Here is a 23,177-nt window from a genome sequence, read left to right as displayed (position 1 = left end):
CACACACACACACACACACACACACACATACATGGTGCCGCATTTGTTGTGGCATCTGTGCTTCAGACTGCAAAGTGGCATCATCAAGTCCAAGTACGGTGTGTTGATTCTGATTAGCTGCGTATCAGTAATATATTTTTAATTTTGTTATACCCTCCTTCTAAACAAAACTACAGGTAAATCTATGATAACATCACTTGTGGCATCAGATGCCACATGTACCTTGAGATGTCATAAATACCACGCTTTACACACCATGACTTACTACTTGAATTATGGCCGACATTTTTTGGGATAATAAAAAAAACTAATAAATTACAGAACAAATTCTTGTTTTTTTAACTTTGTCATTTATTTGCAAACAATTTGTATAAAATCTATATTGGTAATTTATTATCATTATTATTTATTAGTCGCTTATTGCGGCTGTAATAGTTTTTCAAATAAAACTTTATATCCGTCCATTTTCTCCTTTCCAATACTGGGTATTTTGATTTGCACTCTTCACATTTTTGTTTTCCTGGTAGTAGTTCCTTCTTTAAATCAAATTTAAAGAAAGTCATTACGGATTTTATTTCTTCGGACGTCCATGGGGTTTTTTGAGTTGTTTTAAGTGTTTTTGCCGACTGCTTTTCCTTTTTTCTCTTTTTGACTTGTGTTTCTTTTTTTGTCGAAATTAGTTCCTACAATTTTATTTAATTTATTGTTATTATTTTTAATTCTTATCACTCATACCTCTTATGTTGCCGATGATTTTCTCTTTCCTTGATTCATGAACACCTGCTCTTTAATGTTCGATAATGGAACTAAAAGGTAATAAGAAAAAACAATTAATTAGAAACACGGATGAAATTGTAAAGTCTTACTTTCATCATCACTAGATGTGTCGTCAGTGTTATTGATCCCTTCGCCGGCATCGGCTGGTAATGCCACTTCTTCGGATTCCTCTTCCAAACAAGGTAAATCTAAGATAAATAGGACGTTAGACGTTTAAATAAAAACAGCTTTCAATATCTGTCACTGAATAGCGCAATTTTTATGTTAACCCGGCACCTGCCACGCGGCTTTGCAAGGCGCCAACTGCCACAGCACCCCTTAAAAATTTTCTGTGATCTACTTGTTTAAAAAACAAAATAATGTGTTGAGTAACACAAGAATATAAAAAAAAACATGTTTTATTAACTTATTAGCCACTAATATGTTATAAAAGTTAAAAAATAAAATGAAAGGGATGTTATAAGCAAATTAGCAAGTACCAAGCCATAATAAATGAAGTCAAGTAAAATATCTAAAAAAATTAAGATTTAGTGAGTATAGAGTCTATATTAATAATTTAAATAAGTTATTTCAATAAAAAATGTAAATTTGACCTGTTTATCAAAAATACAAAAAAAAATAAAACTTAAAGTACCAGATGATGACACCCCAATTCTTCAAACACTAACACATCTATGCTATATAATATTATAGAAAGCTACTGTAACGGTCACGTTACGAAATTAGCTCTTTAATTATTATTATAATTATTTTTCCTCGGTCTCCATTTAAATTCTCTAATTTCTCGTATAGGACTACTGGGGTGACGTCATACCTCGGTGATGGAACGTACTCCACCTATCGAGAATGATTCGGGTTCTGAGAGAATTTGACGTTTACCTTGGCGGAGAAGCGCCTCTCGTTCTTTACTTGACTGTTGGCTGTTGTGTCGAATAGAGGTACCATATAGAATGGCGGATGATTTCATCCAACTTATTTTATAACATCAAGCAATTTAAAGTAAAGTAAAAAGTTACCACCAAGGATTGTCTGGAGTGAGGAGACATGTGGGTGACAACTCCTGTTGGAGTCTAAATAGGAATCATTCGGTGAGATCTACTTTTTCATAATAATTTTTTTTATGTATAGCCTTGGTTTTTGTTATGGAACATTAGATATACTTGGTTCATTTTTAAACTTTCTTAGTCAATCTATTAAGGGAAAGATGTAGATTATTTCGATCTTTATATTATCTTTATATCGATCTTTTATATTAATGTGGTTTTTGGTTTTACATAACCAAACATTTTTGAAGTCCTCAAATTAATATTGAAAATAATTACCATTTCTCTGTAGGTTTTAAATTATTCAACATCCAATATTTTATAAATTCAATATATTTTTACAGATATTTCCTCAAATAAATCATTTCAATGTCATTTGTCCATGTATTCACACTCAAAACAGTTCAAGGTTACCTGAGATTGGTTTTTGTTCCAGTTTTAATGGTCGGTTTTTCTATACTGTTGCTTCTAAAAAGTTCCTCAATTATTTCTTCTTCCCTTTACTTTTTGCTCATGTTTAAAATGAGAAATAAAACTGGGAATGTTTTTTAGCCATTTGGGAGAAACCCTACTATGAAGTCATAGACCTTATTTGACCACCTAGAGAAACCACTACAGCCACAGTCAAGTCATCATGGGAGTATGTCGATTTGGGAACAAGCTATGGGAGCGTTCCAGCTCAATTTTCGTCTTGGCACCTGGGCCTACAGGAGTCATGGGGTCGCACCATCCTGGTGCATCATTTTCTAGGATGCAACCGCAACCTCGTTTGGGAACATTTAGTGAGGTGTTTTAGTAACTATGGGTTTTTTTATATTACAGACTATCTGTTAAATACACTATGTTTTTTTTCCAGATTTAGGTTACCTCTGGTTTTTTTTGACATATTTGTATATTAGATTATTTGGTTCCCAAACTTTGTATCTACGGTAACTTCTTGTGCACAGGAATAAGCCTAGAGAAAATTAGGTTTTTAATACTTTATTATTGCTTTGATATTGGTTTATGTAATTCGGGTAAATTTATTTTTTAATATTACTAGCTTGTTTCCCAAATATTTTACTGTTATTCGCTTTATTCCATTTGTTCGGTTAATTTAGGTCATCGTCGGTATTTATCTCAACTTCATTTCTACTTTAGTCAACTGTATATTTAACTTTATTTATTCATTATTGTATTTTCCCTTAGTGAGGCTTGGGCCTATTTCTTTGTAGTATTTTCATCTTTGTCAGTTTCCTTTAGTTGTACGTAGCGGGCGTACTATAACCATTTGGTAGAAGACTTATGTAATTTTGTACCCTATATGTTAGTGAGAGGTACTTATACCTGTAATTTTGTAACAGATAACATTATTGTTGTTATCTTAGAGATAACTTTTTGTATAACTTATGTCATTTTAGAGTCACATGATATACACTTTGTGTAACTCAGAGATTGTCAAAAATCTAGTAGTTATTTTTAATAAATATGTATTTATTTTGTATATCAATTATTTTATTATTCCTTTATGTTCATTATTACAGGTTTGATATATTTAATATTTGACAGCAGTGTAAGATACCTGGGAAAATGATCGAAGATCATTTTCATGGCGCCCATGATTAGTTAGTTTTATTTATTTTGTTCGTTTTTAGTCATTATTCACCTCCATTCATTTTCAGTACATTATTCTTATTTTATTATTTCATCTTCTAGTCATCATTACTATCTATATAGAGCTACTGTTCTTCGACAGGCATGCAAACGAGCCGTATCCATCCTTGAGTGTCAAGTTGCTCTCTTGCATCTATAGCTAGCCAACTCTATTCAGTTTGCCTCTGTCTCTTCCCACTTTACTTCTATCCCTTCTAATCCCCCTTTCTTCAGTACAACTGCACTTTAGTAGTATTTTTCCTATTGCGGCTTCTCAACGTAGAAGCCACTTCACCTTTCTCTTTTCATCCCAACTATTTAGTTACTTAGTCTTTTTTTTTCCTTACTTCTGTTGGAGTACCTATATCTTTCTTTTTACTTTCACTCCAACAGAAGTTTTCTTATTTTTGTTACACTGGCATTATTACATTTATTGTTGGTAAACATTTTTTTTCCTTACTTCTGTTGGAGTATATCTTTCTTTTTACTTTCACTCCAACAGAAGTTTTCTTCCTTTTGTTACACTGGCTGCCCAATGCGTGGTGCCAACCGTTTTATGGTTCTAAGACAGTAGTTCTTTTAGTTCAATTTTCTTTTATTGGAATTTTCTGTTTTATTAACTTTTTGATATCTTTGTATACATGTTACTTCTGATTTATTTTTGGTCTTTTTATTTTTATTAATACTAAACAGGTAGACTTATGCTGCTTTTGGTTTTGATTAGTTTATTTCGATACCTCATTTTTAGTTTTAGTGGTACAGCTCATATTTTAGTTTGAATTTTGTATTTTTATTGGAAACTTATTTATGTATTTAGATTGAGTATACATAACTAACATTATGTTCTATTAGTTAAATTTTTATTCCTTCTACCAATGGTAGTACGTTTGCGTGTACAATTAATCGTTGAATATATGCATACATTTTTTTCTAGTATGGTTATATTTTATACATAACTAGAAATCATTTTCAGTATTTAGGTATTTTATTTACGCTATTGATTTGATTATTTATATATTTTGCTGGCATTATTGATTTGTTGGTGTGTCACTAATATTTTCTCCATATGTATATTTGTCTTACAAACTTTAGATTATATTTTATATTTGTTATTTTTGATATTTGGGTTGTTTGGTAAGACAGGCACACACCACAAAGCAATATCAGTCCAGAACATTAGCTTCTATACATGATACGTTGAATTCGTATGGTTCGGATGATTACAGATGGTCATCCAAATTATTTTTCTTTAATTGGTAGTGTTAAACATAACAATTATAATTATTGTATAGTAAAGTAGTTCCATTATCCATCTCAGTTTCTAGTTTTATTATTGTTGATAATAATATTATATCAATGTGGGTACCATAATGTACTTAATGCTTTTATAAATCAGATACTTTAGGTTGAGATTCAAATATAAATTCTTTATTAGTTAGGAAACATTGATACTATTTTTCTATTAAGTTTAGAACAATCCTCAGAGGAAGATTAACTTAACGGTGTCGTTCAAGCTAATCTCTTCTTCTGTTTGTCTTTAGCTTAGCTCAATCGTTAGTATGGTTAGAAATTTTAGTCTGATTTTTTTTTACCATCTGATAATGCAGGTACCTACATACATTGCTTGATTTCATCTTTGGCTTTGTTGTTGATGACTTTATTTATGAATTTATTACTTATTGGTTTAAGTATTATGTAGTACTTTATGTATGAGTTTATTTTTTTTTGGTATTATACATGATGTATTTTAATTATTATTATGAGTCAATATTATTAATTGCTAATCCTGTCAGTAGGATTATCCAATTAATAAAAACTTCACTTGTATTTTTGTCTAGTTTTTGCACACCTAACCCCTAAGTTAGAAGGGTTGTTGATTATTATGATATTTAGGTATATATTGGGATAGGTAAGCTCATACAAGTACTCTTGTTTAATAATGGATATTATGATGGAACTATGTTAACTACCATATCTCAGGTTATATCATTTTGAATATTTGATTACTTACTAATTTTTTATTATTTTTATATCTTGTTATTGGATTTGCCATTTTGGAAAGATGGTGTATTTTTTAATTTGGTATTGGGTTACTCTATTGACATTTGTCTCCAATATCTTAAATGCTTTATAATAATTCAGATCCTTAGTTCCTACACAGTATGATTCTGGAATTAGTTTGGAATGTTGATGTATATGTGAATTCTTGAGTCTTCCATATTTCTACTTATGAATTGGTCTGTTGATACTCTGATTTGTGAATGCGTGGGTTCGAAGTTGTTGTTCGGTAACTGGCCAGTGCTGTTCGATTAAATTTCGTAATCTATGTCTTTCATGGCTGAGTATGCAGATGTTTATTTATCATAATATTTCTGGTCAGGAAATGTCTGCAACAGGTCCTAATCATTCTAGTGTTAGTCCAATTATTCCAGTTACATTTTTACCCTTTGATAGGGAAGTGTTTAGTTGATATTACGTCTCGTACTTCATAGTATGTCTGTTTGTTGACTATCCCTATACATCGTAGATCCCTTAATTTAGTATTTGAGGTGTTTAGACAAATGAGTTGTTCATTTGAGTATATTCCCATTTCTTTCCTTAGGCATTAGTTTTGTTATTTAGATTTTGGAACATTTCCTGAATAATTCCATGTATGTGAGAACGCATGAATCTGCAGTTTTATTTAAAACTTGTTGCTCGTTCTCATCAATTTTTTTTTCTTATCACTTATCCTATTTTTTTTTCCTATCACCTATCACATATTTTTTTTTCTTCCTATTATTTATCATAGTGCCATAGACCTTGTAAGTTCACCATTCATTCTGTTTTCTTTCTTACTTATTCTTATATTAGTACCTTATCTGAGTCTGGTTATTCTCATACATCTGTTGTAGCAACATGCTATAGTTCGCGAATACCAGCACGAATTAAGTTTATGTAGTTTCTAGAATATCTTAGTCAATACACTTTAGGTATTTATCTTACTTTTGATTTAGTTAGGTTACATCTCTGTTACTTAGTCTGTTGGCAATATTTATTCTGACTTATTTTGATTACTTAGTTTGGATAGGTTCATATTACCGGATGAGGGTGTATGTAGACCTAATTTATTTATTTTGTTCAGTATTAGTTACCATTGGATCCAATAATTTAGTTTATTTAGTATTAGTAAGAATTGGTCCATAAATCAGCGGCGGATCCAGAAGTGTTAAGAGGGGGGGCCGATCGGCTAAATCTTTAGATAGTTTTCTACTACGCCGGCCTTTTTTAGCCTACCGACCCACCGGAAAAGTCCCGTACTATCTCTGTATCTTTAGAGTACGAAGGGTGAGTCAAGTCCCACAGCACTTAGGCCACAATTGACCCATTGTGCATCCTCCCAGGGGGCTGTCGTCCTTAGCTCATTGTTCATCCTACCATTTCCAGGAAGGTGGACAAATAACCAGGGAACATCTCCCCTATGTCGGCACGTGTAGGACAAAGGTCGCCGAACGCATACTCTCGTATTGACGAAAACTCCAGCCATTCATATAGAATATAGAACATGCTCGACAGTTTCGTCATCTCGTTCACACCTCCTGCATAGAGGTGTGTCTCCTAGCCCCAGTGTGTGAAGGTGTTTTCTTACTTGACAATGGCCAGTTAAAAAACCAACTGTCAAGCGTAGGTTTTTCCTGGTCATAAGTTCTACCTTCTGGCTGAGACAATGGTCTACCAGATCTTCCATCTCCTTTGTTGGTGGTACGGTGACTGCAACTGAGGGTAGGTAAACCGATGCTAGTATTAACTCTATTTTTGCCTTTTGACCATGGCAATTTTACTTTAACCGCAGTTATGTCTGAGGTGCAAAGCTTCACGAGGGGGAGGCTTTGATTTTTCTGGGAACATATATTGCTGTTCTCGGTTGTTGGTTGTTTTTTAAGCTGAAGATTTGACCATTTAGACTGATAAAACCAGTTATTTTGGTCTTAGTTATCCAAGGTTCTCGGATTAATGCTATTGCATTCTCCGTTACATCCAGGTCACGGCAGATTGTCGTCGTTGCCACCTTTTTGTGTTGGAGATTGCATTGAATAATAATTACTTTTTTCCCGATGTCCTTGGCCATGGCGAAGGTGTCGTACTAATTCTTTTAGGCGTTCATTTCCTCCTCGATTGAGGAGGCGACAACCTTAGTCACTTTGCGCTTCCTCTGCAGGGTTCGTCGACCACCATCTGAGGGTCGTCGTCCTGCTGTGGACCATGGGTGTCTCAGTCTTAGTGACCGTCTCCGGCTGCCGAGTAGGTTCCCTTGGACGCGTAGCTCAGCCTCATTGGTCTTTTCTTAACGACAGCCATGTCCTCGTCTACGATTCCAAAGACGAACAGGTGTCTCGAAACAGGTGGAATATCGAAAATTGTTATTAAGAAAAGTTGTTTGGAATTAAAAAATTTGTTTTAATGTTCAATTACATCCTTCTAATTAAAATATTGTACTTTTTTCCCGATGTCCTTGGCCATGGTGAAGGTGTCGTACTAATTCTTTTAGGCGTTCATTTCCTCCTCGATTGAGGAGGCGGCAACCTTAGTCACTTTGCGCTTCCTCTGCAGGGTTCGTCGACCACCATCTGAGGGTCGTCGTCCTGCTGTGGACCATGGGTGTCTCAGTCTCAGTGACCGTCTCCGGCTGCTGAGTAGGTTCCCTTGGACGCGTAGCTCAGCCTCATTGGGCTTTTCTTAACGACAGCCATGCCCTCGTCTCCGATTCCAAAGACGAACAGGCGTCCGTTTGGATCAGTCTTTACCTAGTGGTGGAAGGTGCACTGTCTCGTAACTGACATGTCTGGACTTTACGCCGTTAGCCTCTGCAGCACTCTTTCTGGGAAATCGGAGGTGGTAGTAACATCCCCCGAGATCCATAGAGAGGCTTTGGTAAGCTTCCGGAGCTTATCCTGACTTATAACAGCTAGTGACGCTTCCTCCCACGGTTTGAAGTCATCTATAACCTTTTCCAGCCACTCAGTCGTCACCACATACTACTCTGATGATCTCACCAGAATAGGTCCACGATTTAAACGTGTGGCTTTTGCTTGACTGTTGGAGTTGGACAAGATTGCTCTGTCCAATTCCTCCATCAGGCTGCGTTTGATAAGGTCTTCCCGGTCAGCAGTGACCGAGTGACCTTGCCTTACGGGTTTACCTAATCTATGATAGCGACGGAACTATTGTCAGAGACTCTGATGCGAGCACCTTCACCTTTGTTTTGGGAGGGGCTGGAGAGGTATGGGTGGCTCCCGTAGGCTCGTAGGTATCTTCCTGGCCTTCCTCCTTTTTTTACCTCGGCACCACAGGGTCTGAGGCGTTTTGGTCGATTTCTCTGAGGTGATCCGTGTCCAGTCTTTGTTTGGGCCGATGTTTGAGGTGAACATTGCTGTCCATCCTCCACTCCGGCTTTCGACTGAACTGAACGTTTTGTCCTGTACTAATAAAATTTATTTATAATTCATATAATATAAAATTTATATTTATAGGTATATATATTTATATATTTATATCTATTTCATCTGTTTGATTTTTATTTATATAGATATATGTAATTAATACATATATCTTAGTCAATATTATAAAATCTATTATAAAAAATGTCTAATTATCTGTTTGGAAAAAAAAGTTAAATCACTTGGTTTGAGAGGGGGGGCCGATCGCCCCCATCGCCCCCCCTTGGATCCGCCACTGCCATAAATTTGCCTGATCGTTCTTCTTTGGATATACTCCTATATAAATCTGGTGTCCATTGATAGTCCGATTCTGGATAAGTGTCCGATTCTTCATTTATTTTGTGTATTTGGTTGGATAGGTTCGTATTACCGGATGTGGGTGTACGTAGACCTGATCTGTTTATGTGGTTTAGTATTGGTGTGAATTGGTCCATAAATTTGCCTGGTCGTTCTTCTTTGGATATACCTTTTATGAATCTGGTGTCCACTGATAGTTCGACTTTGGATTAAATGTCCGATTCCACATCTATTTTGGTTATTGAGTTTTGGATTCCTTTGGTATGTTTATTATTGGTATTATTTGGCATTAGTGAGAGTTGTTCCATAAATCTTCCTGATTGTTCTTCTCTGGATATACTATTATGAATCTGGTGTCCATTGTTAGTTCAATTTTGGATTAAGTGTTCAATTCTTTACTTATTTTAGTTACTGATTTTTTTTTATTCACTTGGGTGCATTTGCTTTTGATATGGTTCGAATTGGCTCACACCTTTTCCTGGTTGTTCCGTCCTTGGATATATCCTTTATAAATCTGATGTCCATGGATAGCTCAATTTTGGTTTTAGTGCCCAATTCGACACTTAGTTATTATTATGAACTTTAGTACAATATTTAGTTTGTTTGGTTTTTGAAGCAATATTAATATTGGTAACAGAGAGTAACATAGTAACATTTTAGTATGAATTTGAGTCATATATTTATTTTTCCTTGATCATTAGTTTATATTTAGAAGTAATCTTGCGAATCAACGTGGATTGTTAGACTATTGTAAATTTAGTCGTTAATATTTTGAAGTTTAGAAAAAAAATTTTATGGATAAATTTTTTTTCCCGAGTAGAAGGGGATTGTAACGGTCACGTTACGAAATTAGCTCTTTAATTATTATTATAATTATTTTTCCTCGGTCTCCATTTAAATTCTCTAATTTCTCGTATAGGACTACTGGGGTGACGTCATACCTCGGTGATGGAACGTACTCCACCTATCGAGAATGATTCGGGTTCTGAGAGAATTAGACGTTTACCTTGGCGGAGAAGCGCCTCTCGTTCTTTACTTGACTGTTGGCTGTTGTGTCGAATAGAGGTACCATATAGAATGGCGGATGATTTCATCCAACTTATTTTATAACATCAAGCAATTTAAAGTAAAGTAAAAAGTTACCACCAAGGATTGTCTGGAGTGAGGAGACATGTGGGTGACAACTCCTGTTGGAGTCTAAATAGGAATCATTCGGTGAGATCTACTTTTTCATAATAATTTTTTTTATGTATAGCCTTGGTTTTTGTTATGGAACATTAGATATACTTGGTTCATTTTTAAACTTTCTTAGTCAATCTATTAAGGGAAGGATGTAGATTATTTCGATCTTTATATTATCTTTATATCGATCTTTTATATTAATGTGGTTTTTGGTTTTACATAACCAAACATTTTTGAAGTCCTCAAATTAATATTGAAAATAATTACCATTTCTCTGTAGGTTTTAAATTATTCAACATCCAATATTTTATAAATTCAATATATTTTTACAGATATTTCCTCAAATAAATCATTTCAATGTCATTTGTCCATGTATTCACACTCAAAACAGTTCAAGGTTACCTGAGATTGGTTTTTGTTCCAGTTTTAATGGTCGGTTTTTCTATACTGTTGCTTCTAAAAAGTTCCTCAATTATTTCTTCTTCCCTTTACTTTTTGCTCATGTTTAAAATGAGAAATAAAACTGGGAATGTTTTTTAGCCATTTGGGAGAAACCCTACTATGAAGTCATAGACCTTATTTGACCACCTAGAGAAACCACTACAGCCACAGTCAAGTCATCATGGGAGTATGTCGATTTGGGAACAAGCTATGGGAGCGTTCCAGCTCAATTTTCGTCTTGGCACCTGGGCCTACAGGAGTCATGGGGTCGCACCATCCTGGTGCATCATTTTCTAGGATGCAACCGCAACCTCGTTTGGGAACATTTAGTGAGGTGTTTTAGTAACTATGGGTTTTTTTATATTACAGACTATCTGTTAAATACACTATGTTTTTTTCCAGATTTAGGTTACCTCTGGTTTTTTTTGACATATTTGTATATTAGATTATTTGGTTCCCAAACTTTGTATCTACGGTAACTTCTTGTGCACAGGAATAAGCCTAGAGAAAATTAGGTTTTTAATACTTTATTATTGCTTTGATATTGGTTTATGTAATTCGGGTAAATTTATTTTTTAATATTACTAGCTTGTTTCCCAAATATTTTACTGTTATTCGCTTTATTCCATTTGTTCGGTTAATTTAGGTCATCGTCGGTATTTATCTCAACTTCATTTCTACTTTAGTCAACTGTATATTTAACTTTATTTATTCATTATTGTATTTTCCCTTAGTGAGGCTTGGGCCTATTTCTTTGTAGTATTTTCATCTTTGTCAGTTTCCTTTAGTTGTACGTAGCGGGCGTACTATAACCATTTGGTAGAAGACTTATGTAATTTTGTACCCTATATGTTAGTGAGAGGTACTTATACCTGTAATTTTGTAACAGATAACATTATTGTTGTTATCTTAGAGATAACTTTTTGTATAACTTATGTCATTTTAGAGTCACATGATATACACTTTGTGTAACTCAGAGATTGTCAAAAATCTAGTAGTTATTTTTAATAAATATGTATTTATTTTGTATATCAATTATTTTATTATTCCTTTATGTTCATTATTACAGGTTTGATATATTTAATATTTGACAGCAGTGTAAGATACCTGGGAAAATGATCGAAGATCATTTTCATGGCGCCCATGATTAGTTAGTTTTATTTATTTTGTTCGTTTTTAGTCATTATTCATCTCCATTCATTTTCAGTACATTATTCTTATTTTATTATTTCATCTTCTAGTCATCATTACTATCTATATAGAGCTACTGTTCTTCGACAGGCATGCAAACGAGCCGTATCCATCCTTGAGTGTCAAGTTGCTCTCTTGCATCTATAGCTAGCCAACTCTATTCAGTTTGCCTCTGTCTCTTCCCACTTTACTTCTATCCCTTCTAATCCCCCTTTCTTCAGTACAACTGCACTTTAGTAGTATTTTTCCTATTGCGGCTTCTCAACGTAGAAGCCACTTCACCCCTTCTTTACAGCCCATCTCTCTACATCTATGTCCCATTAGTTTTTTCATTTTTTTTTTCATTACTTCTGTTGGAGTATATCACTCCAACAGAAGTTCATTTTTGTTACAGCTTGACGCTGTAACGCACAGCTTGGTTACCAAACTTGAAATACCAAATATTTGATAAAAATGTGTTATGGGGTGCTGGTAGCACCCCACGTGGCAGGTGCCGGGTTAAAATGGGAAAACAAATCAAACTTGCAGCAAAAATTAGGAGTTTAAAAATATCAAAACTCTTCATTAGCTTCAATAGCTGAACTGAGTGAGCAATATACAAATTTTAAGAAGTGTAGAATATCAAAAACTTTCCATCGTTGCATTTCAGTTTTCCCACTAATAAAACTAATACACTAATAAGAAAATATCGTTTATTCTTCACATAAATACCTTTTTTATTTTTTTTAGTTGATAGTATATAGACCTCACAAAAAAGTACTTCTTGAAATAATATGTAGGTACTGTTATATTTCTATTTGATATGAAAATTAAAATTTGATAATTATAGACAAAATTCAATTTAATATAAAATATTTTCAATTTTCTCAACCACGGGCATATAAATTTAGAACAACCTGTATACAACAAATTGTTATATTTAATTTTAAGAAGTGATTAAATAAGACTCAAGTGAAATCGATAATAGGTAATTATCGTTGTTCGCGGAAGGATCGATCATTAGCCGATGCTAAATAAGACTAAGTGGAAACAGAGAATAGGTCATTAAAATTTGTATATAGTAGAAAGTAATTTTAGAATGGGAATTAACTATTTTCTTTGAAATCCATTAAGCATATTTAGAAAGTTAAAAATTGGTTTTGAGGAATACTGCGAATGAGAGTTGGTGGTGGAAGTTTGATTTGTGAATCTGGAAGGGATATTTAGAAAGTAGGGGAATGAATGACAAATAGAGATCAGAATGTTTTGAGCTGTCGAGAAGTGAAGTCGAGTAGTAGACGGTAGTGTACGGAGAGTGAGAAAGCCGGTGTAGTTCCGTGAGTGTGGATTATCTATCGTAGAACGAGAGGTAGGCCAGGTTGAGAGTAAAAGAACCTCCTTGAGCCAAGAGTTCCCGGTAGCTGATTGCAGTTTCGAAAAAGGTAGAACACAGCATCACGACAGAAGCAGGAAACGAGAGCTATACGAGCTAGTTTCAGAGGAGAACATTACTGGAAGCCAGGACGAGGTTTTGATTGCAGCCAAGGATAGCAGGAAACGGGTCTTGTGTGAAGACATTCTCAGTGCACCAGAAAAAGGTCAGTCTCATTTGTTTGGACATGAATGTATGGGTTTTTCGTAGTAAATACCACATTTAAAAGTGAAGAAACATAATCAATAATATCAGAAAAGCTTCATCAAACTTAAATAGAATTGTTGCTAATAAATCATAATAGTTAAATGTTAATAAAAACTTTCAATTGGAAATCAAAAGGAAATAAGATTCCCATGTGTAAATGTTATGTTTAAGAATAATAAGATATAGCAAATATTAAGCAGTGATTGCCATTTAAATAAAATAAACAATATTTTGATTACAATTGTAACCCATATGTGTTATTATTTTACTCTTTTCTTTCCTATCCCGATTAGGAACCATTAAGAAATATTTAGAAGCCACGTATGTAAGTAATTAATTTTATAAAAAGCCCTGAGATTGAAAACATATTGATATGTGATCTGGTAAATTAATTAGATTATTATTAATGCATTGATTAAATTAAATGACATATAAAAATATTATCTCATATCAATAATCAAGATCACAACAACTGTCGTCCAACGTGGAGGGCATTGTAAAGTATTTCTAGTGGCAAATTTGAAGGATAGAAAGAGTAAAGCCGGTATTTGAAAATTTATATGCCTGTGGTAAAAAGTGAGATACTTACATTTGATAACATAAAATTTTAGATCTCTTTAGGTACAAATTTTACATAACTGATTTAATATTTTATTTTTACGATATTTACATTTGATATATTTATTGACAATTTATAATATTTGGGTGAGAAAAAGTCGTCTTGGTAACATACTAGTAAAATTTCATATTTGGCGGGGACAGTACTTCTTGAAAACAAATGTCTGTGACAAGAAGCCAAAGCAAAGACAACAAAAAACAAAAAGAACATTCAGACCAAGAAGATATCTTAGACACGACAATCATGGCATCAGAACAGCAAGAATTATCAGGAATAGATAAACTATTACAACTGATGCAACTCCAGTCACAAAAAATGGATGAAGCAAAAAGGACAATGGATAAAAATCAGGAAGAAACATCAAAGAAAATGGATGAATCACAAAAAAAAATGGATAAAGTGGATCAAAAAATGGATGAAACACAGAAAAAAATGGATGACAATCAACAGGAAACAAAACAAGCCATAGAAGAAAACAACAGAAATATAGAGAGTATTAAGAAGGAAATGGTTAAAAAAATAGAAGAGATTGCAGAAAAGAGCGAGAAACAGGAGTTAGAGATTAAAGAAATCAAAATCAAAATAAAGGAGGTAACGAATTGCCAGAAAAAGGAAATAGAAAATTTGGAAAATAAGTTGGAAAATGCTATTCAAGTAGACAGAGAAGAAGTGGAAAAAAGAATCACAGAAATAGAAAAACAAGTCACCGAAAACAGGACGCAACAGAATGTCGGAGAAAGAAGAGAAATGGTTATACATAGCACAGATGACGTGAAGATAAGGTTTGGCGGGGATGTAAGAAGATTGCACCCAGTGCCGTTCATAAATAGCCTGAAAAAGAAAATACAGCACATCGGAAATTTCGAAACAGCAAAAGAAACTATCAGAAACCATCTCAAATATGAAGCAAGCCTATGGTTCGATAGCAAAGAAGAAGAATTCGGCAATTGGCAACAATTTGAACAAAAATTTTTGAATTATTTCTGGGGAAAGGTCCAACAATTGGAAATTAACAAGGAATTGCAAAATGGGAAATACAATGATAGGATGGGTGTATCAGAAAGGACATATGCTTTGCAAATTTACAATAATGCAAAACATTTACAATATAATTACTCATCGGAACAATTAGTCGAACTGATTGCAAGACATTTCGAGGAAACGCTGGAAGACCATATCACATTGCAAAATTACAAAGACATAGATAGTTTATGCCAATTCCTACAAATAAGAGAATCACGTCTAAGAGAAAGAAAATCAAGAAGGTCGCGAGAAGATTACAGGCCCCGAGAAACACAAGATTACAGAGATAGAAATCAAAATAGGAGGGACTATACAAGACGAGATTTTAATCCCAGAAGGGAAAACGAAAATAGAGACAACGGAAGAGGAAATTATGAACAAAGAAATAGGCAATGGAATGAGGATATAAATCGAGAATACCAGAATAGAAACACCACACGCTCAAATCAAGAAAACAGAAATAATGGTAGACAAAATGAACAGGGATATCGAGAAAACCGAAACAGATCCGACAGACCAAGAGAAAATAGAAGAGAAGTAAATAATACCCAGACAGATGAATATGACGGAGAGAGACAGTATGACGAAAATATAAACAACGATGAGCAACCGGCGTTTTTTCACGACGGCGCTCACTAAAAACCAAAAATCAAACAGGAATCTTTTGTCACCCCAAGGAGTTTATTAAATTGGCAGGAAACAACGAAAAGAAAAATGGAGTTAATTTAAAATTTGTGGATGGATTTATCAACGAGAAACCAATTAAAATTATAATAGACACTGGATCTGAAATAACATTGGTCAACAGAAAACTAATAGAAGAAGTTAACTTAACAAATTTAATTTACAAAATACCTAGGGTAAATTTAGTGGGCGCAAACAAACGGACATTGGCAACTATAAATGAAGGCATACGAGTAATGGTACGACTGGGTAAGAATATGTATGCACTACAATGTGTAATAATGCCAAATATGTCACATGACATGATAGTAGGAGTTGACGAATTGGCAGAAAAACATGTAGTGATAGATTTTAAAAATAATACGATGAAACTAACAGAAGAAAAAGAAAAAGAACAGGACAAGGAACATGAGAAACAAAATACGGACGAATCAGGTAAAGAACAAACAGTGGAAATGAATTTGGCAGCGAAGCAGGGACAAAGAAAAAAAAGGAGAAAAGGTCGGAAAAGGATAAAAGAAAATGAAACCTGTGGCTCCTCAAAAGAAGAGTTGAGCCCAGAAGAAGAAAGTTTGAGAGTATCAGAAACAAAGGAAACCTGGGATTCCTCAAAAGAAGAGACGAGCTCAGGAGAAGAAGAAATAAAGCTAAAAAATGAAAGTGAAAAGAATATGATTGAAACAGTAGTATTTGAAGAGGAGGTATATGCAAACGAGGATGCAGAATGCACGGTAAACATGTGTGAAGAATCTGAAAAAAAAGACAGAAAATTGATATGTGGAGAAGGGAAAGAAAAAGAATTGCGGTTGATGTTAAGAAACTACGAAAATTTGATCAATGAGGAAAACAGAGTGGCGAAAAAGTACGAACATTCATTTGAGGTGAAAAACTTGGGAAATTTTCGATCAAAGACTTACCCGATTCCATACAAGTATCGACAAGAGGTGAAAGAAGAAATAAATAAAATGTTGGAAGATCAAATCATCGAAAGATGTGATTCACCGTATGTTAACCCGATTGTGATAGTAAAGAAAAGCAATGGAGAATTGAGATTATGTTTAGATGCCAGGAATATCAACCAGCACACTGTATCACAATATGAATCACCTCTAAACATCGAGGCCATTTTTGGAAGAATCACCGGGTCACACATATTTTCGAAAATTGACTTAAAACACAGTTTTTGGTTGATACCGTTAGCTGAAAAGTGTAGAAACTACACCGCTTTTTCTATTGATGGTATTGTCTACCGGTTTAAGGTAGTGCCATTTGGATTGCAGAGTGCTTGTGCTGCACTCGTCCGAGCTCTACATACCATTTTGAATCGCCATGAAGATTTCATAGTTCATTATATCGATGATTTATTAATTTTTTCACAAGATACTCAGAGTCATCTGGAACACATAGAAATAATTCTGAAAGAATTGGACACAGCGGGATTGAAATTAAACATTGAAAAATGTCAATTTTTTCAAAAAGAAGTCATTTATTTGGGTTTTCAATTGGACACCAAAACAGTAAGATTAGCCGAAGACAGAGTCAAGCTCATAGATGAATACCCAAGACCAACGAATTTGAAAACATTGAGAGGTTTTCTTGGCACGATAAATTATTTTAAAAAGCTGATTCCCGATTTGAGCCAAAAGGAAATCCCTCTGATAAAATTGCTTAAAAAAGGAATAAAATGGAATTGGAAAGAAGAACAGGAGGAAGCTTTCGAAACATTAAAACGAGAATTCTCAAAAGGAACGAAAATATACCACCCCATTTACAATTTACCTTTTATACTCCGAACTGATGCGTCCATACAAAAATTTGCAGGAGTTCTGTCTCAAATACAAAACGACCAAGAAGTACCGATATGTTTTATATCTCGAGTGACTAAAACACATGAGAGAAAATATAGTGTTACAGAATTGGAGTTTGCCAGTGTACTATATTGCGTAAACAAATTGAGGTTTTACTTATTGGGAGCAAAATTCACAATCGAAACAGACCATGCAGCTTTAGTACATATCATGAAGAATAGATTAGTAAATAATAGAATACATAGAGGCATTCTATTATTACAGGAGTATGATTTTGAGTTCCGATATATAAAAGGAAAAGACAACATAATAGCCGACGCTCTAACACGGGATGAGGACACCGGAAAAAAGGAAACAATTACTCTACAGGTGGGACTAAATAGATTAATACAAGAAGAAGGGATATATTCGTTAAATGAGATAAGGACAAACCAGGAAGACCTAGAGGAAAGAGAGAAAAGAAGAGCGGAAGCAGAAAATAACATATATTTTAAGAGAATAGACGGAAAGGAACTATATTTAGTGACACAGACATTGGCCGAAAAGATAATAAAGAAATTACATGAGGACAATGGGCATATCGGTAGCAGAAAAGTTTGGCTCGTTTTTAGGGAAAATTACATAAGCCGACAGGATTACCGCATTGCAAAGGAAATTACCCAGAAGTGCGATGTATGTCAAAAATATAAGAGTCGGAATTTCAAAAACGAAAATGTTACCAAAAATATTGAAGCCCGAAACAAACTAGACATTGTAGCAATAGATATGTTAAGCGATCTAATTATGACCACTAAAAGGAACAAACATATTCTGGTAATGGTGGATGTGTTTTCAAAATACGTAAAATTATATAGTTGCCGCACCACAAAGGGGGAAGAAATATTAAGAAAAATCGACAATTTTATAGCCATAGTAGGAACACCAAAAAAGATTCTACTGGACAATGCAACGTATTTCCGAAATGATCGTTTCAAGGGACAACTTCGAGAACGAGGAATAGAGACAAATTTTGTCAGCATCAGGCATCCACAGAGTAATCCTTCGGAACGATTCATACAGGAAGTGACGAAATTTCTCCGCATTGCAACAGATGGTCAACATCGCCACTGGGACAGGAAAATGGCGGAAATAGAAAGGTATCTAAATACAATTCCGAGCACAGTAACAAAAGAGACCCCAGAATACATCATGAAGGGTGTACTGCCGATAAGGCCATGGGAAGACCAAGAGCCAAAAGAATATCAACAGGTGATTGAAACCGTACAGAGAAGATTACGGCGAAGCAACGAAAAATATATCCAAAGACAGGAACAAAATAGAAAAAGAAGACCAGTGACTTTCCAAAAGGGTGAAAAAGTACTCGTGAGGGCATTACGAGTATCAAATCTTCCTGGGGGCATTTGCGCAAAGTTGATGCCTGTTTTCGAAGGCCCGTATATCGTGAATAATGAAAATGGGATAAATAGTTATGAGTTGAGGCATAGGAACTCGGAAAAGATCCGAGGAATTTATAATATTCACGATGTATACAAATATCACGAATAAAAGACAGAATTACATGAAGTAGATAGTAAGTTAGGATATAAGACGTAGATTAAAGTAAGGAAATATACAGGGAGTTGGTTTTGCCTCGAGAAAATTTATTTAAAAATGCAGATAAATTTTATCGAATACAAGGCGGGGATTTGTTATATTTCTATTTGATATGAAAATTAAAATTTGATAATTATAGACAAAATTCAATTTAATATAAAATATTTTCAATTTTCTCAACCACGGGCATATAAATTTAGAACAACCTGTATACAACAAATTGTTATATTTAATTTTAAGAAGTGATTAAATAAGACTCAAGTGAAATCGATAATAGGTAATTATCGTTGTTCGCGGAAGGATCGATCATTAGCCGATGCTAAATAAGACTAAGTGGAAATAGAGAATAGGTCATTAAAATTTGTATATAGTAGAAAGTAATTTTAGAATGGGAATTAACTATTTTCTTTGAAATCCATTAAGCATATTTAGAAAGTTAAAAATTGGTTTTGAGGAATACTGCGAATGAGAGTTGGTGGTGGAAGTTTGATTTGTGAATCTGGAAGGGATATTTAGAAAGTAGGGGAATGAATGACAAATAGAGATCAGAATGTTTTGAGCTGTCGAGAAGTGAAGTCGAGTAGTAGACGGTAGTGTACGGAGAGTGAGAAAGCCGGTGTAGTTCCGTGAGTGTGGATTATCTATCGTAGAACGAGAGGTAGGCCAGGTTGAGAGTAAAAGAACCTCCTTGAGCCAAGAGTTCCCGGTAGCTGATTGCAGTTTCGAAAAAGGTAGAACACAGCATCACGACAGAAGCAGGAAACGAGAGCTATACGAGCTAGTTTCAGAGGAGAACATTACTGGAAGCCAGGACGAGGTTTTGATTGCAGCCAAGGATAGCAGGAAACGGGTCTTGTGTGAAGACATTCTCAGTGCACCAGAAAAAGGTCAGTCTCATTTGTTTGGACATGAATGTATGGGTTTTTCGTAGTAAATACCACATTTAAAAGTGAAGAAACATAATCAATAATATCAGAAAAGCTTCATCAAACTTAAATAGAATTGTTGCTAATAAATCATAATAGTTAAATGTTAATAAAAACTTTCAATTGGAAATCAAAAGGAAATAAGATTCCCATGTGTAAATGTTATGTTTAAGAATAATAAGATATAGCAAATATTAAGCAGTGATTGCCATTTAAATAAAATAAACAATATTTTGATTACAATTGTAACCCATATGTGTTATTATTTTACTCTTTTCTTTCCTATCCCGATTAGGAACCATTAAGAAATATTTAGAAGCCACGTATGTAAGTAATTAATTTTATAAAAAGCCCTGAGATTGAAAACATATTGATATGTGATCTGGTAAATTAATTAGATTAATATTAATGCATTGATTAAATTAAATGACATATAAAAATATTATCTCATATCAATAATCAAGATCACAACAGTACATATATTATTTTTACTTGACTCTATTTACTTAAACATTGCATTATATATTACGTATTATTATTATTGTCTGTGCTCTCAAAAAAAGATGTGATTAAACTCTTAATTTTGGCATTAATAATGCCAGATAAAAGAAAATGTCAAGGAATATTTTTTATTGAAATGCGGGCCTGTCTGGAGCTTTTTGCAGAACAGAAATACATATATGTATATATAAACAAACTCTAACATGAAGTAAAACCACTTCTATGTAATAGGTATAATTTACTTTGCAGACATTGTTGGCCCAAGATGGTTGGTTAAAGTTCTCGTTTGGGGTTTCACCATGTTTCCAGAGGTTTCTATTAACATCGACGTTTAGCCTTTTCAATTTTACAACATTATAATGTGGATTGAATAGTTACAACCATTGTTTGGTTCTGAGGCTAGTTATCAAGTATATAAATTCACTGATGATGGACTGATAGGTCCGAAAATGCTTTGAACATATTTTATTCAATTAATTGTGATTTTTTAAGATTTTATTGAAATATACCTATTACATAGAAGTGGTTAGAGTGTGTTTAACTATATGGTATACAGCCAACCCAGGGAACTACCCTTTTAGTAGAAATATATACTTTTTAAAGTAATATTATGTACGATGATGAAAATAAGCTTCTATTCAAGTGCTAGCAGTCGAGTCACTTCTACTCCCAATACTAATAACCCCCAGTAAACACCAAGATCTTCTGCTAGAATGCAACTGCCCACAAAAAGGTCCAGGAAGCCCTCCGAGACAAACAAGTCTCCTTCTTTACACATTCGACAAAGGAAGAACAGACGAAGAAAATCGTGTTCAAGGGCCCGCAGCCATGTACGTACAGACAATGAAGGACGAACTTGCCACAGAGGACGTCAATACAACTGCCTGAGCTATGGACATGGAGCAAGAAACAACAGCGATCTACCCCATAAGTGCGTCAAGTCCAGGACCTACCAGCTTACGAAGCCTAAGACCTCGGCTACGATACAAGCGGCGAGCGTCGAGCTGCTGAGCGGCAAGCACCACAACGGTGCTGCTGAATCAGTATTTAATAAAGATCAACAGATCCGCTGTGACACCTGCAATTTAGTCGCTTGTAATATTCTAGAATGCCTGTATAATCCCAAAAAGGAATTCTAAAGTTACATATATTAAATAAAGAAAAGCGTTTAAAAAATATCCATAATTTGGGTTGAAAGAAATGTGTGTGATGTATTCCCTTTTAAGTTTATTCCAATGGTTCCAGTTCCATAGTATAAGCATATGAAGCCGCGTTCTCACTGGTAAAAAATTGTGTTGCATTTTGTTTTTGGCGCAAATTTTTATGTATATCACAAAGTTTGCGTCTAAATCGCAAGCAATCACGTGCCCATTAGCAAAAATTTTTGACGCACATTAAATTTTGCACCGAAAACAAAATACAACATTAATATTGATAAAAGATTAGGACATTAATATTTGTATGATATACAAAATTTACTTACCTTCTATATTTATTTCATTGAGACTTTTGCCAGCATATTTGTTAGCGTCTCCATGCTCGATGGCGATTAACAGGCACTTATTTTTGTTGCTTCTACAGCGTTCTCGTGAAGCCTAAAACACGAAAATATGAAATATTGTTTGTAAAATTATAAGCCAAACCATGTTATTTACCGATAAAAATCACGATGAACTCGTATGTCATGTCCCAAGTGTCTTGCTAGCCAGTCTGCTTCGTTCTTACCCAAATTGAAAATTTGCGACACAGTGGCTATATATTTTCTTAGTTTGGTTCCTGTTATATATTCTGGATGTTGTAAGTTTACTTCATTACACATGGATTTTAGACAATCATGACCTCGCAAATGCCCTATTTCGCTCTCAGCTGGTGCAAAAATATATGGATTATTTTTTGAAATGTTTACTGTAGATCTTGTTTTTATTAACAAATCGATGGCAGATTTAAGTTCAGGTGTTATTATTACAGGCACTCGTCGTCCGCGTTTTCCTTCTATATCGACAACCTCCATTGTAGAAGCCAAATTATTCTCCAATGGCGACAATGACGCGAAGAGTTCTTGGGTTCCCTGTTCTTTGAAAGTTGGTCGTGTGGCATATTGTTCCACGGTCATTTTTGCAGCTTCTCCGGACCGTTTCTTATTGAACAATATTATTCTGGCTAGAGTGCACGAGGCAAGAGCTCTCCACGTTTTATACACAACATCCAGTGATAATTTATTTTTTAATCTTTCAATTTCCTGATTCAAAAATTTTGTTAAAATAAGTAAGTCCTCTGTTAATGGCAAAAGTTGTTTATGGTTAAATTTCTTTTTGTGCATTGTGGATAGAGCACAAGATGAAATTTTGCTGCTCCACTCCATTTC

The 23,177-nt window shown here is 34.3% G+C and overlaps 1 protein-coding gene and 1 long non-coding RNA gene across 2 annotated transcripts; one reads left to right on the top strand and one right to left on the bottom strand.

Moving 5' to 3' along the window:
- Nucleotides 1-875: 875 nt before the first annotated feature.
- Nucleotides 876-22,831, bottom strand: LOC126892517 (uncharacterized). Its single transcript, XM_050662075.1, has 3 exons — nt 22,468-22,831; nt 22,296-22,407; nt 876-965 (listed from the first exon to the last, which is right to left on the bottom strand). The coding sequence occupies exons 1-2, from the start codon at nt 22,821-22,823 to the stop codon at nt 22,362-22,364; spliced, it is 402 nt and encodes a 133-aa protein (XP_050518032.1). The 5' UTR covers nt 22,824-22,831; the 3' UTR covers nt 876-965; nt 22,296-22,361.
- On the top strand, nt 1,430-11,878 carry LOC126892518 (uncharacterized). The gene is made up of 2 exons (XR_007700887.1): nt 1,430-1,865; nt 2,373-11,878. It is a non-coding gene; the product is annotated as an uncharacterized LOC126892518 (long non-coding RNA).
- Nucleotides 22,832-23,177: the final 346 nt, after the last annotated feature.

Source organism: Diabrotica virgifera, chromosome 9 (assembly GCF_917563875.1).
Source record: "Diabrotica virgifera virgifera chromosome 9, PGI_DIABVI_V3a".
Taxonomy (NCBI): domain Eukaryota; kingdom Metazoa; phylum Arthropoda; class Insecta; order Coleoptera; family Chrysomelidae; genus Diabrotica; species Diabrotica virgifera.
Note: the sequence above shows the minus strand (reverse complement) of the source record. Positions and strands in the feature narration are given on the sequence as shown.

Excerpts from the sequence above, each read along its gene's own strand:
- LOC126892517 (XM_050662075.1), bottom strand. The coding sequence starts at position 22,823 with ATGGAGGTTGTCGATATAGAAGGAAAACGCGGACGACGAGTGCCTGTA. Across the intron at positions 22,408-22,467 it reads GTTCATCGTGATTTTTATCG|GCTTCACGAGAACGCTGTAG; the intron begins GTAAATAACATG and ends TTCGTGTTTTAG.